Source organism: Pararge aegeria, chromosome 17 (genome assembly GCF_905163445.1).
Source record: "Pararge aegeria chromosome 17, ilParAegt1.1, whole genome shotgun sequence".
Lineage (NCBI taxonomy): Eukaryota > Metazoa > Arthropoda > Insecta > Lepidoptera > Nymphalidae > Pararge > Pararge aegeria.
The window spans coordinates 2,710,584-2,737,694 of record NC_053196.1 but is presented as its reverse complement, the minus strand read 5'-3'; the positions used below and the strand labels follow the sequence as shown (position 1 = coordinate 2,737,694).

Genomic DNA, 27,111 nt, shown 5'->3' with positions numbered 1-27,111 from the left:
TTTTTTTTTTTATGGTAAAAAAGTGAATGTTTTATTTTTTTGTGCCAATCTGCCTAATTAACCTGTAGGAACATACTTCCTATCGATTTCAAAAGCCCGTTGTAATAGATAGGTAGATAAGTTACCGCAGTGACAAATTTCTTAAGTTGTAAGTGTGCCGCGGGCTTAAAAGGGTGAGTACCCCTGGAATATATTATAAAATTGTTAAATAGTCATAAACGGTTCTTAGTCTTATGAAAATTAAGCTTAGTTTGCTGTACTTCATTCAACATCACCTGAGGATGCTCCGGTTTGAGCTTAATTTGCTATAGTCCGCGAACAGCAGGAGAATCTGTATGGTGTAATTTAGTCGACTACCTCCTACTACTACTACTTGAAAATTGTATATTCATTGTAAAGTCAACATCTCCTGAGGATGCTCCGGTTTCGGAGCGAAACATGCGTAGAGGGTACATCGCCGAGGATCTGTTTGGTGTGGAGTATAAGGATTGAAGAAATTATAAATTACACCACACAAGATTCCCCTGCGTTTCGCGGAATATAGCAAATTTAGCTTAATTTTCATAATACATATATCATGGATTTCCACAAACGCTTGCTTCTATCCAATGTTTCTTAGTGTAATTTAAAGATTTTTGTAACAGACTCTAAAGAAGGAGGAGGTTATCTATTCGGGTGATTGTTTTTTATTTTAATGTATGTTCGGGCGTCCGTCATTTTGCTATTTTTTTTATTCCGAAAATGGTGCCATTTTTTATTTCACATAAACTAAGTTACGGAGAAATACAAGCAAATCAACTGCGTTAACGCTATACCAATAAATATGCATTGCTCACACAATCACACATCACGCCTGTACACTCAAAAGGGTTACGCAGACGATTTCAGTAAATCGGGGGATAACACACATCTAATCTTATAATGTTAAGGATTACTTAAAGGGTAAAAAAGCTTGGGTGTGAATTGCTCTAACTTCAAAGCTTAATATTAATTTACTGTGAGATGGTTAAAACAAAAAAAAAATTCCTGGCTAAGTTTGTTGTGGGCTCTTCTTACACCAGGGCGCGTTTGGAACCCTCGTAGCTTTAGGTTTAAGTTGCCGAACGAAATTATCACCGTCCCCTTACAATTATTTTAACATATATGTATGAACGCTTTAAAAGTGCCTGTAAAAGTCCTACATGAATAAAGAAATTTTTTATTTGAATTTGAATCTTCTATCAAAGTTGGTAGTTAGTAGTTTCATATTTCTTCGCGACTGGAAGCTCATAGTATTTGTGCTACTGGCTTCCAGTATTCAAGCTTGATTTATACAAAAATCTATTCACAATTTATTTCGTAGGAGGTATCATTTGAGTATTTGGCAAGTCGATTTTTGAAGTTATACTTCTTTTGGCGCGTTATGGAAAAATGGTGAAAGTAAATTTTTACGATGCGCACGCACACCGTCACAAAAAACCGACACCACGAAGTTAGTAGTTAAGTTCAAACAATACTTTTTTTCTGTTGTTAGTGTCATTTTTACTGCAAACGTAGAATAAGGCGAAAGATAAAATTTTCGAAAAGACTTTTATCTTGGTACGCCAAATAAGTATAACTTCGTTGTTCTAACGCGTGTACATAAGTACACATGTTTTTTTTTTCTTGTTCATAAGTACTTTTCGTCATTGACCTAACAAAGGAACACAATTGTAATAGCAGACTTTGTGTCTAGTTTTCATTAGCATTTCGCTCGTGTCGGTAGATTCATGAATGCGAATAGAAAGATGTCTAAACTTAGCGACCTAGGATTAAAATAGTGCAGCGCGTACTTCCTGAGACGCGAAACGGTTGTTTTCACTACATGCAGGGCTATTCTGTATCTCAGTTGACATCAAATTTAGCTAACCACTGTGGAAAGTTGCCATCTGCTAACGCCTAATACATTCTTTTTCATTGTAGGGAGTAGCAGTGAACTCGGCTGGAAACTACGGTTTGAGAATGCAAAATAGGGATTTAGAACTTTAGAAGGTTATTTGGTGGCAACTTCCATAGTGGTTCCATGATCTCTTAAAACAGTATTATCGTAATATTTGTGACGTTTTGTTACAGAATTATTATCCTTTTCTTTAGGACGTCAAGGTATGTTATATAGACTGTAATATTAAGATAGCGATGGTAGTGAGGCCCCTGCAACCGTTTTCAGTGACTTTTCTGAAAGCTGAAACCGATGGCTACTTTATATCGTAATAGTTGTAGATATTAAATTACTTCGGATTGACAAATACATTCGCATTTTCTGCATTTTTTAAATACTTTGAGAACCATCAGTTTTTCCGGGATAAAAGTAATCTATGTCTATATGTATATCCTAGTATCCAAAATACAAGCTATATATGTGCCAAATTTTATCAAGATTGGTGCAGTTGTTGAGGTGAGAATAGATAATGAAAACACAGACACACATTTGCATTTATAATATTAATACACATACATTTTTACATTTTGTACAAATGCAATACTAAGCAACACAATATTAGGTACTAATAACATGATACTAACATGTGATAAATACAATAAACAAATGTTAATGTCGAAGCCAGCTCTGCCATGTAGCTTAATCTTTCCACTCTCCTATAATCTGAAACGAATATAGAAGTAGTATCGCCTATAGTATAATAGAGAGTATTGTCCCCTACTGTGAGACATTCTAACTATGGGCCTCATAAGAAGGTTCAGAGTCACTCAGTGGGCGATGGAGAGAGCTATGCTAGGAGTATCTCTACGTGATCAACTCAGAAATGTGGAGATCCGTAGATGAACTAGAGTTACCGACATAGCTCAGCGAGTCGCGAAGCTGAAGTGGCAATGGGCAGGGACATAGCTCGGAGAACCGATAGACGTTGGGTGGTGCTGGAATGGCGACCCCGCACCGGTAAGCGCAGCGTAGGTCGGCCCCCAACGAGGTGGACAGATGACATCAGGCGAGTCGCTGGGAGCCGCTGGAGGGAAGCGGCCCAGGACCGTGTATTGTGGAACTCCCTACAAAAGACCAGCAGTGGACGTCGATTGGTTGGATGTAATATTATAATAACGATCATTACGATTACAGTGTTTACATGCCAATACAAGTCAAAGACACGAAACAATAACATAATATAACAACCAGGAATTGGCACACGACCACGTTTATTTCAATCGCACCTGGTTTAATATCTAAACCAGCTTTAGCCGAAAACTCGATATAACGCAGAGGAAAAACTTCGGGGAGATTACATCACCTAGTCGCACTCCACGCTGAAATTGAATTAGCCTTCATAGTATATGGATTGACATGACGGCGTTTTTATACGAAAACTGCAACACTTGGATATACCGGTAGCCGGCATTCGGCATCTCTGCAGTGACTTCAAACACAAGTTTGCACCGAATCAAAGGAATTATAGGTATTGCTCAGTCTTCTGAATAACGTTACGCAGCGTATGAATATCGTAAACGACTTCTTAATATTCAGTACACGAGTTCGGAGCTCAAGCTGAGAGCACTCTAAGAGTTTTAGCTTCAAAATAAACTGAAACTACTATAATTACATCTGAATTTAGTGCATACCTACGCTCAATTGATCGTATCGGATGGAACCGTTACCAGGATTACATAACGCTACGTAATATGAGGCGAGACGATTGCAGGGACGCTTGTATCGCATCCGACCGGTTCACCTTGACAGTGCTCGGTCGTTAATTTGAGACCTAGCACCTACACGTTTACTCAGCTGGGCATATGTAGTCAAAGCCAAAACTTTCTTTATTTAACGAGACCTATAAAAGACGCGTTGGTCAAATCACGAGTTTTTGGATTAAAGTTGTACCAAAAAGTTGTCAGGGGCTGTTTTTCTGTCACGGTTTTTTTTTAGTACCAGCACCTAGGAAATTGGCGTCGTCCAATAACGTGCCTCGTGCCATAATTCATTATAAGTTATAGTCACAAAGTTGGGATACTAATCGTTAAAGCCCCCCAACCCTCCTAGGAACTGCATGGACGACTAATCGCTCTCTTCCATGAGAAAGGAGACCAGTCCTAATATGCTGAGTAGTAAGGTGATAATAATAAAATTTCCCAAATGGATTTACTTAAAAGAAAGAAAAGAAGAGGGTTCCATATACGCACGCAAGAACATAAAAATATTCTCTCAATGATTAGTTTTTCGTACTACGGCGCGTTCTTTTGTTTACAATTAAGTATCTCACAGTCATAAAGCCTTAGTCAATAAGTAACTAATTAGAACAATTACTTCACGAGTTTATTGATCATTTATGAAATCTATCTTGGTAAGTAAACCACATAGTAACAATTTTTCTATAACTATGTTGAAATAAATGGTCGCGACTAAGGATAGTGCTGCAGATTTTTAATCAGATAAAAACCTGAGCGCTGTTATTCCGCCGAAACCATATTGTTTGTGTTGTTTGTAACGCCTATATACACTGTGTTTTGACCTTGAAGACACGTACGTCCGATCGTCAGACAGCGATGCGAATCCAGACTGTAAGACTACTTTTTGCTAGTGGTCGTCATATCGGTATTTGTTCGCAGGCTAGCTATTTGGACAGCGTTTCTGATGTCACGACTAATATTGTTAATGGTGGACCATTTTTTTGTAAGGAGTCGATCTTTTTGTGCGTACCACCATGCGTAATTCTGCCGCAGCTTCCTTAACGACAAGGCTGCTTGGAAGCAGGCCACTCCACTCTCATCTCTCACAAAACGGAAAAATTCTAAAGATTGTTAAACTTTAAAATGATGTTGGAAAAGAGCAATCTGCTGAGTTTCTTGCCGGCTCTTCTCAGTAGAATCTGCCTTCCGAACCGGTGGTAGAGTCACTACAAATAGACTTGACGTTTCATAAGTTCTTATTAATTAATTAGGCCTACTTGAAATAAATGAATTTTGAATTTTTTTTTTGCAAAGCATTGTTGCAATGCCGTGTTACAGTCTGAAGGGGGTGGGTGCCGGTCTGATCACAGGCACATGTGGCTTCCCATCTACGCATCAGCTTGATGGACACAGGGTAACACTTTGCAAGATGTGTTCCTTGTATGCCCTGCGAAGTATTGCTCTGTTTATAGTCGATGGTTTCCGCTGTCCATCAATCAATTAGACTTAATTTTGGAATGGAGATTAATTTTACCCTGGATTAACACATAGACTGCTTTTTATCCCGGTAAAATGGACGGTTCCCGCAGGATTCATGAAAAACCCAAAACCCGCGTACGTAGCCGCGGGCAACAACTGTTAATGAATAATAAAAACTTTTAGCGGAGCATAGTAAATTAAGCTTGATTTTCAGTGTGTATCATGGTAATCCGCAAAGTAAAAGCGGTTTCGAAAAAAGGAGTTTTCCGGAAAAAAAACTAAAAATAAATTTTATGCCCCCCATCCAATATTAGCACTACACAAGTCCATACGCAATGTCTATAAAATATTTAACCATCTGCCAGATTTTATTGGGAACACTGAAAATGAAATGTATTTAATAAAAAATTAAATAACTCATAGAGCAATGCTTTTATTCCGTAAATGATTTTTTTTTATTTTGAGCATCCCCAATTTACCATGTTTAAAAACAAAAAAGGCTGAGCCCAAACTGGCTGTACATACATTACATTATATTATTATATTTATTTTAAATATTGTATTATAAATGTAACATTATGTACCTATTGTGCTGAATAAACTGAAATTCTTTATTCGTTTGTTTCTTCTTACTTTAGGTGCGCCCAAACCTAAATAAATCAACTTCATTTTTAGATAGTGTTAGCAATACAAGCATATTATATAACCTTTTTATATAAACGAATGGTTCACCATCATTTCGTATCCCTCAGCCTATCTTCAAAATACGTGTACCAGACATAATACATGAGCGTCTGCAATCGACGACTTGACGCCTGCCCGGCTGAGTGGCCAGTGTGAAGCGCATGCGCGGACCTCCACCTTGACCTTCCCACCCCCCACCAGCCCCGTACGGCATGAGTGACACATCGAGCACTCACTTACAACGCAACAGCACCCACTCGTATTGTTTAATCAATACTGCAATGGTTTATTTAAGGAACAATGCACTGCCCTATACCGGTATTTTTTTTTTGCCTATACATACATTAGACTTAACAATGTGTTGAATAAAACACATAAACTGCAGGTTACAAAACACTAGATGATTTTTTTTTGCCTATCAATGCATATTTTCATACCACCAACGCTGTATTTACATTTTTACTGAAAATCTATATCGAACAACAATTTAAAGGAAATACCGTTAAATACTTTATTTCGTGTAATTACGCTTTATGCTTGGCATTTCTAAAACTAAGCATAACACGTACATTCGGAACGCAATAATTCGTCTATGTATGTCTTGAACTACGAAAGAACGAATAAGAATCCAAAACTCTGCATATTTTATTGCTTAAAACTAATTATTGCATTACCAATAATGAGAACGGATCACATTTATACATTCGCGTATTTCTGTAACTTGATTTTAAGATAGATAAGCGCAGACATATAATATAGTCTCATTCTGATTAGACTTAACAATGTGTTAAAACAAATATCTGCAGTATAGTTACTATACAATAAATGTTTTTTTTTAATGGCAAGATGGCTTTGAAGCGGTTAGCTCCACTCTTATTTTCCGCAAGATAGATAAATGATTGTAAATGTTGTTAGGAAAGATATTCGATTAAAACGGGAATAGATAACCATCTAGTAGTTGGCATGTTCAAATACGCATTACGAGGAAGGATCGTGTTTCGATTTCGAGGATAGTTCAAAAAAAATTAATAGGTTTTTCTGTATAAATCTCAATACCAGCCATGATTGGTTGAGGAAATCGGTAGTGTCTACTTCCGTGAACCACGGAGTAATACGTGATAATAATCGTTTAATCCCGCCATATCGTATTGTCAAAGTAAAAGTCAAAAATATCTTTATTCAAGTAGGACAATAGGTGGCACTTTTGATGCGTACATGAGAATTACACGGTAATGATATGATGGCGATAACCATATTCGTAAACTTAAAACTAAAGCTACGAAGGGTTACAAACGCGTCCTGGTCTAAGGAGAAGCCCACAACAAACTTAACCGGTTGTTTTTTTTTTATCACCATCTCACACATTGTCATTTAAAATTATTAGAAGAGCAACCTGGTTAGAGCAATAATTCACACCTAAGCTTTTTTATCGATTACGTAGTCCTTTATACTATAATAGGACTTTTCTATAAGCTTACGTTTAATACAAACTTTGAACATTTTAAGAGACATTTCCAAGATGTCAATGAGTAATTTATTGTGGGTTTTTGAATTGGTGTAGCGAGGTAGCTGGTTTCTCTTCTATGAGAGCGGAACCAGCAGTATGACTTTACAGTAGTAATAAGACTAACGAGGTAACCAGGCGGGTTTGTATGTTACTAGGGTAAAATGAACGCGTTAAGTTATGTAATGAATCAATACAAGAGTCGCGCTGACGTCACTGAGCACGACTGAGATGAGTCTCGAGAACGATCAATCATATCCAGAGGTCACTGACATATTACATATAGTTTGGAAATTGCATACAATTTTACAATAAACTACCCATTCAAATCTTGGAGATGCCTATTAAAAAGTTCAAACTTGTTATTAAACGGAAGCTTATAGAATAAAAGACTACAAAAAAGCTTGGATGTGATTTTTTGCTCTAACCTGGTTGCTCTTCAAAATATTTTAAAAGACAATGTGAGATGGTGATAACAAAAAAGAACACCCGGCTAAGTTTATTGTTGGCTTCTCGTCGTCGAGGGCGCGTTGGATACCCTTGTAGCTTTGGTTTGAAATTTGCGTGCATTACATTTCTCGTGAAATGTGTATATATATACACACGCACGCTATTCATATATATATATATATATACATCCCACCTCTTTTTACGAAAATTGCACGGACTCTGGAGCATAAAATTTCCCACAATTAATATTATTATGTACTAGTGTATATAAACAAGGTGTGCATTAAATACACTACCATTTATTTGACACATACACGAATGTATACTCTTTAATAATTATTTTTTGGATTATAACAGAACCTTGTTTTTGACAATAAAACCATAATGTTACATCAAACTTATAATGTAAATTGATCTTGGTATAATTGCGCTAAGTGGGCGACCAATTGTTAAAATTAAAACGCCAATGCACACTTTTATCGTACACCACACAGAAATAATATATAGGGCAAGTTACATAGAATGTGCAATATTGTAGCCTTCCCATATCGATATATTTTCAGGCGTACAAGGCAGGAATGATGGTAAAAATTTTAGTATACAGACAACCTTAAGCAACACACAATCTAAAGCTACAATAATAATCCGATGATAAGAAAGAAAAATCTTTATTAATGAAATACACCATTAAAACACAATATAGGTACGTAAACAGGATTAGCAAGCTTTTTTTATACTGCCTCTTCGACTCGTGAGTTCTAGACCCCCTGAGCCTAATGTCAACTTCGATTACGACTACGCAAGATGAAGAAAGATCAATCGTACAAAGTGATCCCACTTCTGATAACAACATCATTTTTTACTTTTTTTAGGCACTCGTTAAGTGAAGCTCAACTAAACGAGTTTCGTTTACACAAAAAGCCGCACCAATCCATCAGGCTTTATACACTCGGTATAACATACATATATGACATTGAAATTCTACTCAATCTTAGCTTCAAGGTCGTATGAATTCAGAGTTATGGAAAATTGTGTTGTTACGCGAGCGTGCAAAATATTATTTATTATTCCAGCCTCACCTATTGTCTGACAGGCTTGTCAAACTAAATATTATGACTTAAATAACGGAATATGAGCAGAGTTAAAAAATTGTGACAAATATTATAGTTAACTGATTCACTAAATCGATAACGATTCTAAACATTTAAAAGGTATTATTTAACCATACACAGGAGCCGTGAAATCCTGCGGTTCACGCTTCGGCTTCCCTTTCGACTGGAACAAGTTCTATCTTCGGCACGTACGACTTAACTTTTCGGAGTTATGAGCGTTTTTAATTTAAGGAATTAAGTATCACTTGCTAAACTAAGTTAAACTTGCATAGAGTTCCAGTAGTCGTTTTAAGTCTACCAATCCGTACTTTGCCAACGTTGGTGGTGGACAACGTCCTAAACCCTTCTCTGAGTTGAAATTTCAGTCTTGAATGAATGGATAAAAGAAGAGATTTAAAATTTTGTGATAACTCATAGTTACAAGAAGTGGGTCAAGTATTTGAATACTGTAGTTTTTAATAAGGAAACTTTTTTTTTATCCCTTCAACTTGGTCCGGCTAAACTAAACACAGATAACAATCATGCGCTCGTCTCGTGTACAGAGTTCACGAAACGCAATCAAATAGGTCGTCCAGAAACGTGGAGCCGATTACTTATTTATCAATTTGTTATATTAATGCTAATAATGTGTAGCGTTTGCTTGATAACATTGTCTTTAGCGTACGCTGCGAAGTTTTTCGGATATAAGATTAAAATAATTTAAATAAATAATTAAAAAGCGTTACTATAAATAGGATAATACAGCAAATCTTTCTTAAATATAGTTTAACGGGATAATTTATATTGGGATACCAGGATAATTTTTTGGGGATTTTTCTTAGTTTAAAATCTTTAATAGAGCAAAAACAAAACGGTAATTTTATGTTTCTTTGTTTGAAAAATGAGGGGATAGGTGGAAGAACTAGAGATAACGATATAGCTTAACGAGTCGCAAAGCTGAAGTGGCAATGGGCAGTGCACATTTAGATTTAAGTAGGAGGCAACGGGTTCGATTCCCGGCATTTCAATTTGGGAATTTATAATTTCAGACTTTTTTTTTCTGGTCTGGTCTACGGGGATGCTTTGGCCGTGGCTAGTTACCACCCTCCCGACAAAGACGTGCCTTTAAGCGATTTAGTGTTCCGGTGCCATGTCGCGTAGAAACCGATTAGGGTTAAGTACGGTAGTCATAAGTATGGTAGTCATACCATACTTATTCCCCTAACGGGTTGGCCTGCTACAATCTTAGACTGCATCATCACTTACCACCAGGTGAGATTGCATTCCAGGACTAACTTTTAGTGGACTTATCTTCATCAATAGCCTATAACAGTCCACAGGTAGACTAAAGACCTCTCCCAACGGAAGGTTTTGCTCATAATAAATTATGTTACATAGAGGACGCTACCGCCGTTCTCAGTTTTATTACTTTCGTCGCGTCGTACGACACCCGCGGGAAGAGGAGGGGTGGTGACCACTGTATTCTGATCTGGCGTCACCACCATGCTGTAACCACGGCATCCCGCTGATGCAGCAAACCTCACGAACAATAGGCCAGAGAGGAATGCCAGCTTGAAAATTGAACCGCGCAGGGAACAATGGAAAATAACGACAGTCTGAAGTCACCTACACACGCGTTAACTATTAATTGTCATTTTTATTCATTTAAATAATTTCTGTAATTTTCAATTAATTTTTGATAATTAAATTTATAATTTTTTTTAAAAGTCTTTTGTTCACCGCTATATCGTAACTCACGGCGTAACATTTTCTAATAACTTAAGATTTTTCCAAAACAGTTCAAACTAGCAACTAATTTGAGTTTGTTCGCCAATAATCGCAAGCAATTGTAGCTTAAATAAAGTTTAGAACGTGGACACTGAATATTTTTACATATGAAAAAGTCACTATGAATAATTGAAGAGCGTCGATAGAAAAAGCCTTGAACAAAAAGCCACTTCAGTATAAATAGACGACTAATTGACACGTACAGAGATCGATGGGGGTCAAATGGGACGCGAAAACGCAATCCACTGGGACAATTGGGAATAAATAATTTCATGCAATCGATCAGAGTCCGATCGAAGTTCGAAGTATAAAAAGACAATCAAAAACACGCCATTTATTAATTTAAATCGCTAGATTAGTAAATGGTGTAAGAAATCGAGCGCGCCACAAGACCAATGCTGCCACCCGCGTTGCCACAGATAACGTAAGATATCCATGGCCGACAACAGAAGGGTTTGGAACATTAAGACGTGGCTTCAAGGCATTATCATCATCATAAAGAAACTGTATTTCCATGCTCTATTATTATTTTAGATACAGTTACAACTAAAACATAATAAATAATTGAAAAAACCCCCGACCATAGGTCAAGCCTTTTTATTTCATACCAATATTGAGGGAGTTATGAAAAAATATGTTATCCGCCATTTTGTAGTGGCGGCCATCTTAGATTTTTAATTTATAATAGTGTACAGTATCCTACTACCCATGCTTTGTCATTAGATAACCATGTTGAGGGAGTTGTGTAAAAGTATGTGGGTAATTTTATATCGATTTCCATCAAACATAACTAAGAACTTCAGACTTATCCGCCTTTCAAACAAAAAAAAATCAAAATCGGTTCTACAGTTCGGGAGCTACGATGCCACAGACAGACAGACACAGACACGTCAAACTTATTAAACCCCGTCGTATTTGCATCGGGCGTTAAGAATACAATATTAGGAAACGTAACATAACAATATGGCAAATGGCCGGAAACTCAACACTATGTTGTACATTGCCAACAATGCTCAGCGCGGATTTTAGGTTTGCTCCAGCTTTGAAATGAACGGGGATAACACAGAATTGATTTCGCAAAATAGTATGCTTGTTTTTTAAAGTCAAAGTCAAAGTCAAAAATATCTTTATTCAAGTAGGCCCATAGGTGGCACTTTTAATGCGTACATAAGAATTACAAGGTAGTGAGATGATGGCGATAACCACAGTCGTAAACTAAAAACTAAAGCTAAGAGGGATCCAAACGCGTCCTGTTCTAAGAAGAAGTCACAATGTCATTTTAAATTATTAGAAGTCCCGTTTAGAGCAATAATTTACACCCAAGCTATCGATTACGTAGTCCTTTATACTATAATAGGACTTTTCTATAAGCTTACGTTTAATACATACTTTGAACTTTTTAAGAGACATCTCCAAGATGTCAATTGGTAGTTTATTGTAGAATTGTATGCAATTTCCTTTAAACGAATTATGAATTATGATTTTCTTTCCTATTGTCTGTATTTTTCGTAGTAATACGTGCAGCTTGTGACAGAGCTACTCCGAGGATGTGCCGCATCGTTTGTTTCAATGTTGGGTTTGAATGGTTCGGGAGGTTGCGGTGTAATTAAATGTGCATATAGGGCTAAACACCTACACCTCGGACTTGTTCCTTGGATGTCCTGCGCAATATTGATCTGTTTGGTGTGGAGTATAAGGATTGAAGAAATTATAAAATACACCACACAGATTCTCCTGCTTTTGCTGCTTCGATGGCCGATTGTTTACAGCGACCCTGCTTTCTGAGCCCAAGGCCGTGGGTTCGATTCCCATTGCTGGAAAGTGTTTGTGTGATGAGCATGAATGTTTTTCAATGTCTGGGTGTTTATATGTATATATTCTATCTAAGTATTTATGTATATAATTCATAAAAATATTCATCAGGCATCTTAGTACCCATAACACAAGCTACGCTTACTTTGGGGCTAGATGGCGATGTGTGTATTGTCGTTGTTTATTTATTTATTTTATTTTATTTCGCGGTGCATAGCAAATTAAGCTTAATTTTCATAATACTGCTATAAGCGGTGATGGTGAGGGAACCGTAGGAAATAATTGCAGACAGTTTATGCGATAAACGGTATAATGAGTTATGAAATTGGTGATCTTGGCACGCCGCCTGGGAGCGTCAGAGATACGCAAGGGGCGACGAGCTGAGACGAAAACATTGACGACACCAAACGCGGCAACGTGACGGCCCATGTGCGTGGCACCTTTATTTTTATCTTCAGATAAACTGCAGGTAAACATTTGCAAAGCGTTACGGGTGTTTGCATTGCTCCGTCACTTACATGTATACAGTGACGTGCATAGAGGGTATGCACATGGTATGCTGATGATATACAATGAAGACAAACTTAAGGATATGCTTTGGGGGCGTCCATAAACTACGTGAGGTGTTTTTTCCAAATTTTCTGTTTCTCCCTTCCCACCTGGTGAGATGTGAGATTTTATTCAACCCCCTCGCCCATCCCCAAATCTCACGTGAGATTTTTCAAAATGTGGGTTTCTTACGCTAACACGTTGGATTGTTATCGTAAAAACACCAATGGAACAAAATAGTATAATTTTTTTTTGTTTCAATCATGGAAAAAATTGCGTGATATTTGCGGAGACCCCCCTCACCCCCTTAAACATCTTACGTATTTTATGAACGCCCCCTTTGTAAGAGTTTGAAAAGCCTACCCGCAAGTATTTATAACTCGTACTGAAGATTTTCTTCATTTCATATCATCTGCATACCCTGTTGATACCCTCTATGCACGTCACTGCATTGACATGGAAAAGAATATACCTTCCATCCCGATTCCTTATGTAGTTCCCGAGGTAAAATTCAAAATTTTTAACGAGCTAAGCCGCGGGCAGACATCTTTGAAATTCTATGGAAAAGGGCATGTACTTTCTATACCGATCTCTTGAAATAGTTCCAGTGGTAGAATTAAAAATTGTTAACGAGCGAAGATTTAGACCCTATTCTGAAGTCCACGCAGACGAAGTCAGAAGCTAGTAAGTAATAAGTACAAAAATTTCAATTTAACCACGGACAAAGACTGTGTCATTGAAGTTTCGAATTCAGTGATAAATCATTACAATTAAAAATGTAACGGGAAGATTAAACACTTATCGCTTTACAATTGCCATTTATGTGACCTGCCTACCGCTATCGGTTCTGACCCGAAGACTGAGTCACATGGTACCTTATGACGTCAAAAACATTGGCAGAGAATTATTCAGTGAAGGGGATACTATTTGAAACAGTTGTAGTTTAAAGTTCACCACTACGATTTTTGAATGGTTGGTTTTACATTGGAAATAGAACATGTGGTATTTAACAGCAAATTTAAAACCTCATTATTTGGGTCAGATCAAACTGGGAACAAACGAACATTTTGCCCTATCCCCGGGGAGAAAAATGCCTCCTGCCTATCCTAGACACGCTGATTAAGATTGATAGTTTTATTATCGGACAAGATAACGCAGTATTTGAAAGAAACATTCATTTTAGGCCTTGGACTAGACTTTTAACAGTAATAAGACTTTTATCCTTGCGACCATAAGCGGAACGAAGCGTTTAATTAGCTGAAAAACCGAAGGAATGCATCGAATAATTGTATTATAACTGTTTATTTAAAATTATAGGCCTAATAAGAAGGCTCAGATTCACTCAGCGGGCGATGGAGAGAGCTATCCTCTGAGTATCTCTACGCGATCAAATCGGAAATGTGGAGATTCGTAGAAGAACCAGAGTTACCGACATAGCTCAACGAGGCGCAAAGCTAAAGTGGCATTGGGGCGGGCACATAGTTCGGAGAAATGATGGACGTTGGGGTCCCAAGGTGCTGGGATGGCAGCCCCGAACTGGTAAGCGCAGCGTTGGTCGACCCCCAACGAGGTGGACAGACGACATTAAGCGCGTCGCAGGTAGCCGCTGAATCCAAGCGGCACAAAACCGTGCAATTTGGAACTCCCTACAAAAGACCTATGTCCAGCATTGGACGTCTATCGGTTGATATTAAGATGATTTAACTTAATAATGTACCTACCTATTAAGACTAGCGGGAAGGCTTCGCTTGCGAGGGCCCGAGTCTATCCCCGACACGCACCTCTAACTATTCGAGGTTATGTGCGTTTTTGATTAAATATCAATTGCTCTAACGGTTAAAGAAACAATCGCGAGGAAACCTGCATGCCTGAGAGTTCTCCATAGAACTCCCAGGCATGCAGATTAACCTTCATTCGCGGGGTAATCCCTCTGGATACTACCCGCTGCGGGGAGACATGGTGGTAATTTTTTTTTTAGATATTTAATAGATAATTTTGTTACTTTTAGTACCTTGTTTATGTTTATTTTTATTATCTATATGTTCTTAAGTATTTATGTATGATTGAGTATATATTAGTTTATACTTCTATATTTATTTATTACTAGCTGTTGCCCGCGACTTCATCTGCGTTTGTTTTTGTTTTTCGAAAGACATGTGGCATTCAATTTAGGTTATACATTCTTATATAAAAAAAAGTAAGTAAGTAATTATTTAAATCGGTTATCATTTGACGGCGTTATGGTGTAAAATCGTCAAAAACTTTCGTCCCTTCCCCCAAAATAACTGGATAAAAAGCATCCTATATTACTTCTAGTAACAGTACCTTCAGGAATATGTGTACAAAGTTTCATGATGATCGGGTTAGTAGTTTTTGTGTGAAAGCGTAACAAACAAACTTACATTCGCATTTATAATATTAGTAGGGATATTTTTCTTATTTGTGCAATGTTGTTTATGTATTTGTATTTAGCTATTTAAATGTAGGTTAATAATAATTTTACACCACCTGTCCGCTCTCACTCATCTTGTCCTAATCCAAAGGTTGCCTGGCAGAGATCGCTACTAAGCGATAAGGCCGCCTTTTGTATCCTACTTCTGTCTTTGTATTTTTATTGTTTTTTTTTATTTTCCTAACTTCATAGTGGTGTACAAATAAAGAGTTAAATCATAAAAATTAAACTTATGGACCACGCAGATAGCTCATCTCCTATAAAAAATAGCAGCACTTCGCAAGACATGCAAGGAACAAATCTTGCGAAGTATTGCAGTGTGTCCACCGAAGCACTCAGACCGGACCCGGAACTCACGCCATTCAGGCCGGAACACATCATTGCATCACTGCTGCGCAGCGGCACAAAATAAGCATGGTGGTAGCTCTTCCCCGCAGCTCTGTCACAAGAAGCTCTATGCTACTGAATAGTTGTGTCGGACTCCTACCAAGTGGCGTGCATAGAGGGTATGCACAGGGTATGCAGATTACATAAAATGAAGAAAATGTCCAGTACGAGTTGTAAATTTAATAAGCCTACCCTTGAGTTTTTATAACTCGTACTGGAGATTTTGGACGCCACTGCTACCGACCTGAAACCCACGGTGTTCCGACCCGTCGCTTGCTGGCTGGAGCACGGACTCGCACATGCGTGACGAAAAAAAAACTATACCTAACCTAACTCAATTATAATATTATTTACCGGAATACGTATGGCATGCATTTGGATAGTTCTCAGCGAAAGATATTTATGCGAATGCCGCCGTGAACTTGGGTTTTTTATTGTAGCATTGGAGAAAGAAATGATAATAATTCGATCGACTCCCACGTACTTACTGATGGTGCCGCTACACTCTCGCGTTGAAAAACTTCAATTCGCTATGTAACCGCGACCCTGGTAGTTACTGTTAGAGTCAAATGACTAGGTTTATTTGACTCTCAACTCATCAAATGACATCAAAATCATCACGATTTTTACTAATAGTTGAGCTTTATCATATAAAGCTCCGAAACCGGAGCATCCTCAGGAGATGTTGACATTACAATGAATGATTGTTAGGGGAAATTTGGGAATTTCCTAAATTTTCTCTCGTCTGGTCTCGTGGGAGTTCTGCCGTGGCTACTGATTACCCTACCGACGAAGACGTGCCGCTTAGCGATTAAGCGTTCCGGTACTATATCGTATAGAAACCGATTAGAGGTACCTATGGGTTTAATATAACTGCCATACCCCTAACAGGTTAGCCCGTTACCATCTTAGACTGCATCATCACTTACCAGCAGGTGAGATTGCAGTCGAAGGCTAACTTGTAGTGGAATAAAAAACAAACTACTATCAATTATTATGAGCAATTTAACCAACGTAGATAGGTATTGTATGCGCCAAGTTATATTAAGTTATTTAAGATTTTTATTTCGAATGAGTGGACTGTATTTTTTGCGGTAAATTGGTGTACAAAAGAAAGATACAAGGAATCAGAGCACAAGGAAGACAGCACTTACTTGACCTTATTTTTCATGGGTAGGAGCACGCCGTCCGTTGATCCAAATATTCCTCACGAAGTCCTCTCTTCTCGAACACCACCACTTATGTTATATTTCGGCACACACATAAATATAGGAATTATGCTTAAAAGGATCTCATTGAAACTTCTAAGGTATATTATGATATTTTATGGCTTATTTTCAGGCAGCCAGTAAACTCGTATTGCCCGTTACTTTTCGCAATCGGAAAGCAAGTCGTCCGCAAACGTCTTAATCGTTTGCTTCCGTTAATTTAAGTGACAGCTCTGCGTTCTAGTGTTTTTGAGGCGTATGAGGGCGCCAGTCTCTTCACGGAGAATCGTTCAGTGCTGTTTTAGGTTGGATATGGGAGAATAGGAACACCAATGAAATTTTAAATTATTATTTAAGACTTAATTATAACTTGGCGCAACCATCCACCCGCCCTTAAAGGGTCACCTTTAAGAAAAGCTCTCATAAGGTATGAGGTAGAATTGCCTCTTTTAAGAACGCGTATTGCGCATGGGCGTATTTCATATAAGTATGTGTATATTTACGAAAGTATATTAAAAAATATTAATTATTTGTAGAATTATTATAAAAGAGAATAAAGTCTTAACGTATGAGCTACTTAGTACTAAATTATGAAACTATAATTGTTACGCTTATTGCGTCGGAAGAGGGCATAAGCGAACGACCGGACGGACGTAAGTTCTCCCGGAAATTTTAACGGTCGCTACGCGTATGACGCCGTCTTTCGAGGGATGCACTTTCTCTACTACTGCTAGAGGCCAAGCCAGAGGCGGTACGTTGTCATTTATAACTACGACGACAGTTCCCGGCGTAATAGGTACGGAAGGCGTATTCCATTTCAAACGAACTTGCAATCCGTGCAAATATTCCATCCTCCAACGATTCCAAAACGATTGGACCATTTTATCTATTAACGAGTACCTGTCAACCAAGTTAATTTTGTCTGGATTGACATCAGGCGCAGGCAAGGAGAATAGAGGCGCAGTATGTAGGAAGTGACTTGGAGTAAGAGCCGAAGGTTCGGCAGGGTCAGAGCTTAGTATTGTTAGCGGACGCGAATTGAGAAGACATTCGACCTGAATGAGCACAGTGCAAAGTTCCTCATAAGAAAGGAGCTGTTGCCCTATGACCTTGAACAGGATCGTCTTAGTCACCTTGATCATACTTTCCCATGAACCTCCAAAGTGTGGGGAATTGGGACAGATGAATTTCCAAGTTATGCGATTTTCAGCGCATTCCTGCTCTAGCTTCGGGTAATATTCTTCTCTTAGAAGTTTATAGAGGTCCCGAAGGTAAGAAGCAGCACCCTGGAAGTTTTTAGCATTGTCGCTATGCAGCACCTGAACAGGACCACGACGTGATAGGAATCTTTTAAACCCGGCGAGGAAACTGGGGGTGCTGAGTGAGGTAGCAACCTCAATGTGCGTACATCTCGTAGTGAGACACGTGAACAGCACAATATAAGCTTTCTCACTGTGTACGCCACGGCGACGTACAGGAACGTATGGTATAGGGCCTGCATAATCGCAGCCGGTGAAACTAAAGGCTTTCAACGCTGGACGTGTACGTATATCAGGAAGATCCGCCATCAGCGGAATGGTTGGACGCGGTTTAAATCTAAAGCAAGTATTGCACATATGTACTCTTTGCCTGACAATACGGCGTGCCGACAGAATCCAGTACCTCTGACGAAGCAGGGCCATTAGGAGTTCGGGTCCAGCATGTAAATGTTTAATGTGGTAATAATCAATGATTATATTTACCACGTGGCCATTGCGAGGCAATATAACCGGATGTATTTTTTCAAAGCTAAGTCCAGAGTTGGCGAGACGACCGCCAACGCGGATAAGTCCATCATCAATAAATGGTCTTAGGCGATTAAATGCCGGTGAACATGTTTTATTATTTTTAATAAGAGAATATTCTTCAGCAAAATGCTGATTTTGCAGAGCGCGAAGCATTCTATTCTCTGCGAAATTTAAGTCGTCAGCGGTAACTGCACTAGTGCCGCGACGAGGCAGTAATTTAGCAAATCTACAAATGTATACAATTATACGTAGAAGTTTGCTCCACGAAGAAAAACGGAGAGCAAGCTCGTGTAAGTCGTTCGGGAGTATAGGTTTACGCACAGTGTGTATAAGAACCTTCTTCTCGGGTACGTCTTCAATAGACTCTCCCTCTAGAGTTTTGAGTGGCCACTGAGACGGATGCATTGATGCCCATGGTGGACCATGCAGCCACAGAGGGTGTGAGAGAAGCTTCTCAGGAGTTACACCTCTCGATAGAATATCAGCAGAGTTCTCAGTGCCAGGGCAATGATAAAAGTTGTCTGGTGAGATATTCTCAGTTATCTGTACAACGCGATTCGCGACAAAAGTCTGCCATCTATGCGGTGAACTTTTTATCCAATATAGGGCGACTTTGGAATCGAGAAATGCATATGTAGCCTTGATTGGGATACGCTCAGAGTAAGTGTCATGTACTGTACGAAGCAATTTCGACAGTAGGACGCCACCTAATAGTTCGAGACGAGCAATTGAATGAGGTTTCGTCGGCGAAACTTTACTTTTCGCACAAGCAAGACGCACAGTGTTACCAGTAGGGGAGCTAACGTGTAAATAAACGACAGCACCATAGGCTGCGAGACTAGCATCTGATAGTCCCAGGAGAGTGACCTCACAGTCTGTTGTCACGCCCACATGACGCGGTATGTGTAGCTTATTTAGAGCTGGCAACTCATCGCAAAACTGTCTCCACATCTTAATGATGTGTGGTGGAGCTACAGTGTCCCAATCAAGATTTAATTGCCAAAGCATTTTAATTAATATTTTGGCATACACGACTGTGGGAGCAACGAAGCCCATTATGTCCCACAGACGGGCAACAGTCGACAAGATGGAGCGCTTAGTGCATGTCACATCGTCGGGCATAGAAATTTTAAAATAGAAAGCGTCATTTCCAGTAGACCAATGCAGACCAAGTATTTTATGGTGCATGGTTTTGTCAAACTCCACTTCAGTCGGAAGTTTGTGGGACGCAGGAAGGTTATCTAAGACCTCGCGAGAATTGCTGTTCCACTTAACTAATTCCCACTGTGCACCCTTAAAAAGATCGATCATCTGCAGCGACACAGTGACTGCCTCTAGTTCGCTTGGAAGCGAGAAAGCTACGTCATCCATATAAAGCGCGGGTAGCACAATGCTATTCGCTCGTGGATATTTTGCGCCGTCGTCATTCACCAGCTGTCTTACCGTGCGCAGTGCATGGAAGGGACTGGAAGTGAGACCGAAACAGACTCGATTGAACTGGTATAGCACAAGAGGGTCTTGTGGATTAAAGCGGTATAAGAAGCATTGATAGCGACGATCAGCTTCGCGCATAACGATTTGTAGAAACTGTTCTCGGCAGTCGGCTGTCATTGCCACTGCATGCAGACGAAAATTCAAAATTATTTTAAAAAGATCTCCCTGTAAATTTTGACCGGAATGTAGCAGATGGTTCAGTGCCTTTCCAGAACTAGAACGACAAGAAGCATCGACGACTAATCTCAGTCTCGTCGAGAGTTTGTCTTCACGTAAAATCCCCGTGTGTGGCATCACGTAAATCGGAACAGGATCTTTAGAATCATATGAAGGCGCGGGAGAAATATAATCTTTCGCGAGATAACCTTTTATGACGTCATCATATGCCGACCTCAATTTATTCGAAGCTTCAAGCTTTCTTTCGAGGCAGATGAAACGTTTCTTAGCTATGTCCAAAGAATTCCCTAGGGAATATAGATCCTCTTTAAATGGCAGCCCGACAACGTATCTGCCCGTATCGGGATCTCGGACAGTAGTCGAAGTGTAGAAGTCTTCGCATTCATTATCATCAGGATTCTGAATGGAAGCGGAAGGAAGTTCTTCAAGTTCCCAGAAACGCTTGACTAAAGAGTCAATAGCAGGAGGCTCTTGAACGAAACAACATGTCAAGGCCGTATGAGTATTTATAGTAGGTATCGTAGGCGCATTGCCCATGAACACCAGACCTAACACCGTGCGCAATGCAACGGGCACCGACGGGTCGCGACGTGACGTATGGACGTCGTCGGGGAGAAGCAAATGTGGAAATAGGGAAGCTCCTATTAAAGCATCAATTTTATCAGGTACGCCGTAACTCGCATCGGCAAGCGGAATACCTTTAAGGTGTGATAGGACTGCCGTATCTATCATAGCCGTAGGTAATTTGTCTGTCACTTTATCAACAACAAGTGGCGAGATATTAAAACTAACGTTATCATCAAAACGCGAATAAAACGTCAAGTCAACCGAGCTGGATTGTACAACCTTCTCAATTCCACCGAACCCCTTCACGATAGTACGTTCTGTGAATTTAGTTTGCAAACCCAAGCGATCACAACATTCTTTTGAGAGGAAATCGGCCTGCGAAGCAGAATCCAACAATATACGTATAACTTGCCGTTCACCATTACAGTCGTAAACAGCAACTTGTGCGGTAGCCAATAAGACAGTAGTTCGCTTGTCTTCCACACGATTCATTAAATTGCTATTATACACCTGCGTAGCGCTTGTAGACGGGCTTACGCGCGTAGCGCACAGTGCTACGTCGGCGCGATCATCCGCTACGGGCGATGACGCGGTAACGGTAGGTGCGTTCGGTGGCGGCATGACGGTATTCAACTGAGGCGCGCGGGAATGTTCCTCGCGCTGGTCAAAGTGCAGCCTTTTGTTATGTTTCTGACCACACGAACAGTGCGGGGAGACTTCACATTGCCCGACTTTATGTTTTATAGACAGGCAGTTCACACAGGCATTCTTCTCCTTGACGCACTTAAAACGTTCTTGAGGAGTTAATAATTTATTAAAGTCAACACATTTATATAAATGCGCATGTGTTATATTTCTACATAGACACTTGGACGTAGGCTTATCAACCGTGCTTATATAGGCCTGATACTTCGGCGCATTGCCAGAAGTCCCGTTATTCAAATGTTTTATATTTTTATTATGACGCGTATTGGAAGGGTTTGTGACATTCGTATTCGTACGCTCAAACACCTTCGCGCGTGTTGTGATAAATTCCACAAAGTCGTCGAAAGTAGGTATATTCTTGCCGCATTTAATTTCAAACGCGCGTACACTCTCAGTATCGACCCTTTGTGTAGCTATATGTAGTATGATAAGATCAGCTAGGTTCTCTAACTTTAGGTTTTTTAAAGCGCTTACTGCGCCAGCGAACCGGTCTATGAAATCTTCAAAGTTAGTCGCAGAGGGAGTCTGAAAACCCTTATAGCGAAATAATTCATGTAGGTACGCGGAAGTCAACATACGTTTATCATCGAACCTATTGACGAGTGTTTGTAAAATGAGCTGATAATTCTCAGCACACGGAGAGATTCCAGCGATTGCGCTTTTTGCCTTCCCTGTCAGCTTCGGTAACAGATAAAATAGCTTTTCTGCATCTGTGAGTGATGGATTATTATCTACTACTGACTTAAAGGTCGTATAAAACATCTGAAAAGATTTAATGTCACCATCGAACTCTAATATCGATATGGGAGCTAGCTTCGGCTTGGCTTTTAGCAGCGCGGAGGTCGCATTATGTATTTCTGGTGTCGTATTTAAAGTTGAGCATTTTGTATGAGTTCGTTTGACCCTATTATACAAAGTCTCAAAAGCATACAGACTTTTGTAATCAGGTTTTGCATCTGAATTTAAGTTTAATAAACGTGTATTATAATCGTCTACAATAGACTCGAACTTTAAACGCAATGAATCAATTTGTGAAGATTCGTCTAGAAAATGTTCTCTTTTTTCAACGTTCGTATGAACATCGGGTTCACGAGATAAGTCAAAGACATTTTGCATGATACCGAATATAGCTTCACGTTTAGCAATTAAGATAGACAGTTTAGTATCCTGAATCTCCTTATCACTTTCGCTAGTTTTAGAATCTACTTTAGGAGGCATTTTACTAAAGTGTAAGTGAGACAATTATCTAACGATCACGAAATACCTATATTTTTATGTGAGTATGATAGGTTAATAGCCAATCATATACTGGTAAATTAAGTAGGTCGCGCGGAGTGCGGATAATATGCGCAAGCGCGCTTCGTTCGATATTACGCGTGGTCGGGTTATATCGAATGTTCGATCGACCAGAGGTTCGTATAGACAAATCTCGACCTTATATGCTAGGTCTTACGACTCTTGAGTAAATGTTTCACAACCGAAGGTACTACAATAATTAATAATTGCAAGTTTTAAGATTTGTTTTAATTGTTAATTCAATTTAAATACACTAATATTTATCGAAATATACATAAATATGTGTAGATAATTAGTATGTCTAACTGGGGAAATAGCTAGCTCAATGCTATAATGCCGCTTATGCCAGTATTACGACAAAGAAAATAGATGACGCAATGACCTATTTTATTTAAAATTATATTATTTCAATTATTAGAGCCTATAGAAGTATTCTAACAAGGAAACTAATGCTTCAATACGTTAATATGAAGGAAATGCTGTAAATATCCGGCTCGAAGGACCAAATAAATATGTATGCGCCAAGTTATATTAAGTTATTTAAGATTTTTATTTCGAATGAGTGGACTGTATTTTTTGCGGTAAATTGGTGTACAAAAGAAAGATACAAGGAATCAGAGCACAAGGAAGACAGCACTTACTTGACCTTATTTTTCATGGGTAGGAGCACGCCGTCCGTTGATCCAAATATTCCTCACGAAGTCCTCTCTTCTCGAACACCACCACTTATGTTATATTTCGGCACACACATAAATATAGGAATTATGCTTAAAAGGATCTCATTGAAACTTCTAAGGTATATTATGATATTTTATGGCTTATTTTCAGGCAGCCAGTAAACTCGTATTGCCCGTTACTTTTCGCAATCGGAAAGCAAGTCGTCCGCAAACGTCTTAATCGTTTGCTTCCGTTAATTTAAGTGACAGCTCTGCGTTCTAGTGTTTTTGAGGCGTATGAGGGCGCCAGTCTCTTCACGGAGAATCGTTCAGTGCTGTTTTAGGTTGGATATGGGAGAATAGGAACACCAATGAAATTTTAAATTATTATTTAAGACTTAATTATAACTTGGCGCAACCATCCATGTATAGAAATCTGAAAAATATATCGACTGAATGGTTGATGGCCAAGTTCGTTTGGTTCATGCACAAAAATTTATATTCAATAATTGAAAGTTTTCCAGGTATACAAACATGACAGCGGCGTTTAAATCGTCCTTTCTATACAAGGGACTTGGCAAGTGCACAAGTACTTTATGACAATTCCATACTAATTTTAGGGGACTTGCAAGTTTGTGCACATATAAATGTACACATGAGGGCGCAAATTGCGGCGTGCGTCTCGTCGGCGAAGCGAACCCAACGAAATGCTTGCGAACGAATGCCACGGCTCGGCAAGAGTGTAACGGACAGCTTAAAATAGCTTATGCAAGAGTTTTTATTCACGTTTTTACACAAGGGTTTATAAATAACTGTATGTTTATAAATAAATATGTAAATAGTCTGGCTTCTTCGTGACATAAAGCTGCATTATTTACGTGTACGAACAAATAATGCAGCTGTAATATAATATCCCAACTTATATTATAAATGTCAATGTAAGTTTGTTTGTTACGCTTTCACGCAAAAACTACTTAACCGATCCTCATGAAACTTTGAATTGAAAGTATTAGAAGTTATATAGGATACTTTTTATCCCGACATTAAGAGATAGAGCAGCTGTAATATTATATCCCAACTAATATTATACATGTCAATGTAAGTTTGTTTGTTACGCTTTCACGCAAAAACTACTTAACCGATCCTCATGAAACTTTGAATTGAAAGTATTAGAAGTTATATAGGATACTTTTTATCCCGACATTAAGAGATAGAGCAGCTGTAATATTATATCCCAACTAATATTATAAATGTCAATGTAAGTTTGTTTGTTACGCTTTCACGCAAAAACTACTTAACCGATCCTCATGAAACTTTGAATTGAAAGTATTAGAAGTTATATAGGATACTTTTTATCCCGACATTAAGAGATAGAGGACAGAACTGTTCAGCGGTCAGCAGCAGACCCCTCATTTAAGGCTTAGCGATATTGAACACATAACTGCTGCCACATTTATGAAGACTTCAGTGCTAGGACTAAATAAAAAATGTTAAAAATGTTCTTCGTTAACCTTTAGCATATGAATCAACTAACAATTCGATTTCGATTCTTCCTTTAACGATTACTATTATTTGTAAGTGATAGAAGGAGCTAAGACTGATCAGACAGTTGTTTTAAGATATTGTTACTATGTGAATTGAAAAATTACTTTTTAAAAACTACACCAGTTTTTTTTTTTAATAAGAATTCGTATTCTTAACTTTTTTAGAACTACTACTAACTAAAACGAAATACTAACGCAGACGAAGTCGCGGGCAACAGCTAGTATTATCTTATTCACCTTTCTAGGACAGCTACTTCACTCGTCTTAATGTCAAGAGATTTTTAGGTATTAAAAAAAGTGTATTTATATAGCTATAAGTTTTATAATGACGATCATTATCTTCATCATCAATTCAACAAATCACCGGACCACTACACGGCACGGGTTGCCTCCCACAATGAGAAGGGGCTAAGGCCGTAGTCCATCACACTGGCCCAGTGCAGATTGGTGGACTGCACACAAGTTTGAGTACACTATGGACAACTCTCAGGCATGCAGGTTTCCTCACGATGTTTTCCTTCACCGTTGAACCAAGTGAAATTTTAATTGATTAAAACGTACATAAATTAGAAAAGTTAGAGGTGCGTACCTACTGCGTGCTGGGATTCGAACTCGACCCTTTGAAAGTGAAGTCGATGTCCTAACGACTGGGCTATCAAAATAGGTCCATTACAGAACTTATATTACATATACTCACTAAAGGGCACGTTTCTCCTCTCGCAATGAGAATGGGTTATAATATTATATTAGCACCGATCTAGAAAATTCTCCAATCACCATGGATGGCGGAGGGCAAAATAAAAGGGTTAAAACTATAGTGATATTGCTATTTAATCCAGGCAATCAAATTTCAAATTTAAATTTTCTTTATTCATGTAGGCCTATAACAGGCACTTATGAAGCGTTCATACATATATGTTTACATAATTGTAAGGGGATGGTGATAACTTCGTTCGCCAACTTAAACCTAAAGCTATGAGGGTTCCAAACGCGCCCTGGTCTAAGACCCCACAGCAAACTGAGCCTTGTATATATTTCTTCTTCTCTTTGTAAATTAATTACAAGCTATGAAGTTAGAGCAATTCACACCCAAGCTTTTTTATAGTTTAAGTAATCCCTAACATTGTAATAGGATTTTTCTGTAAGCTTTCGTTTTATATAAACTTTGAACTTATTGAAACATCTCAAAGAAGATCGCTAATAAAACTACTGACGGTATCCACCAGTGATCCCATCAGTGCATCCGAATTGCTTGAGGGGATATCGCTTGGTATTATTTATAGACTTACCTCAGAACATAGGCGTCGACTTGGTCACTCTGCGTGAACGAGATGATTTCACAGCGGACTATCTTCAAAACATTCTCCCACTGTTGGCTGCAACAACGAAATCACGATTTTAAAGTCATAGTCAAGGAGTCAAGGAGGTTTTTGACGACCTCCCTGGCGCAACGGTGAGCGCTGTGAATTTAAGTAGAAGGTCCCGGGTTCGCTTCCCGGCGGGGCCAATTTGGGAATTCATAATTTCTAAATTTTCTCTGGCCTTGTCTGGTGGGAGGTTTTGGCCGTGGCTAGTTACCACCCTACCTTTGATTTGATGTTCCGGTGCGATGTCGCGTAGAAACCGATTAGGGGTATGACTACCCTACTCCCTAACTCCTTACAACCAGGTGAGATTGCAGTCAAGGGCTAACTTGTAGTCGTAAAAAAAAATAGTCAAATATTCAAACTTGCCCATAGACCGAACTTTTGATGTGTAAAGGTAATTGAACTAATTCATAAACTTAAATCTTATTGGAATTGTTAAGTAATTATCTAACCGCCTAAAGCCGCTAACTTCCACTGTGGC

General features: G+C 38.8%; 1 protein-coding gene across 1 annotated transcript in view; it reads right to left on the bottom strand.

Moving 5' to 3' along the window:
• Positions 1-27,111, bottom strand: part of LOC120630805 (S-adenosylmethionine decarboxylase proenzyme) — a 48,383-nt gene that overhangs the window by 17,804 nt on the left and 3,468 nt on the right. The window contains exon 2 of the mRNA XM_039900092.1: positions 26,553-26,639. Within this exon, the coding sequence (XP_039756026.1) occupies positions 26,553-26,639 (87 nt within the window). The remainder of the gene's footprint in view (positions 1-26,552; positions 26,640-27,111) is intronic.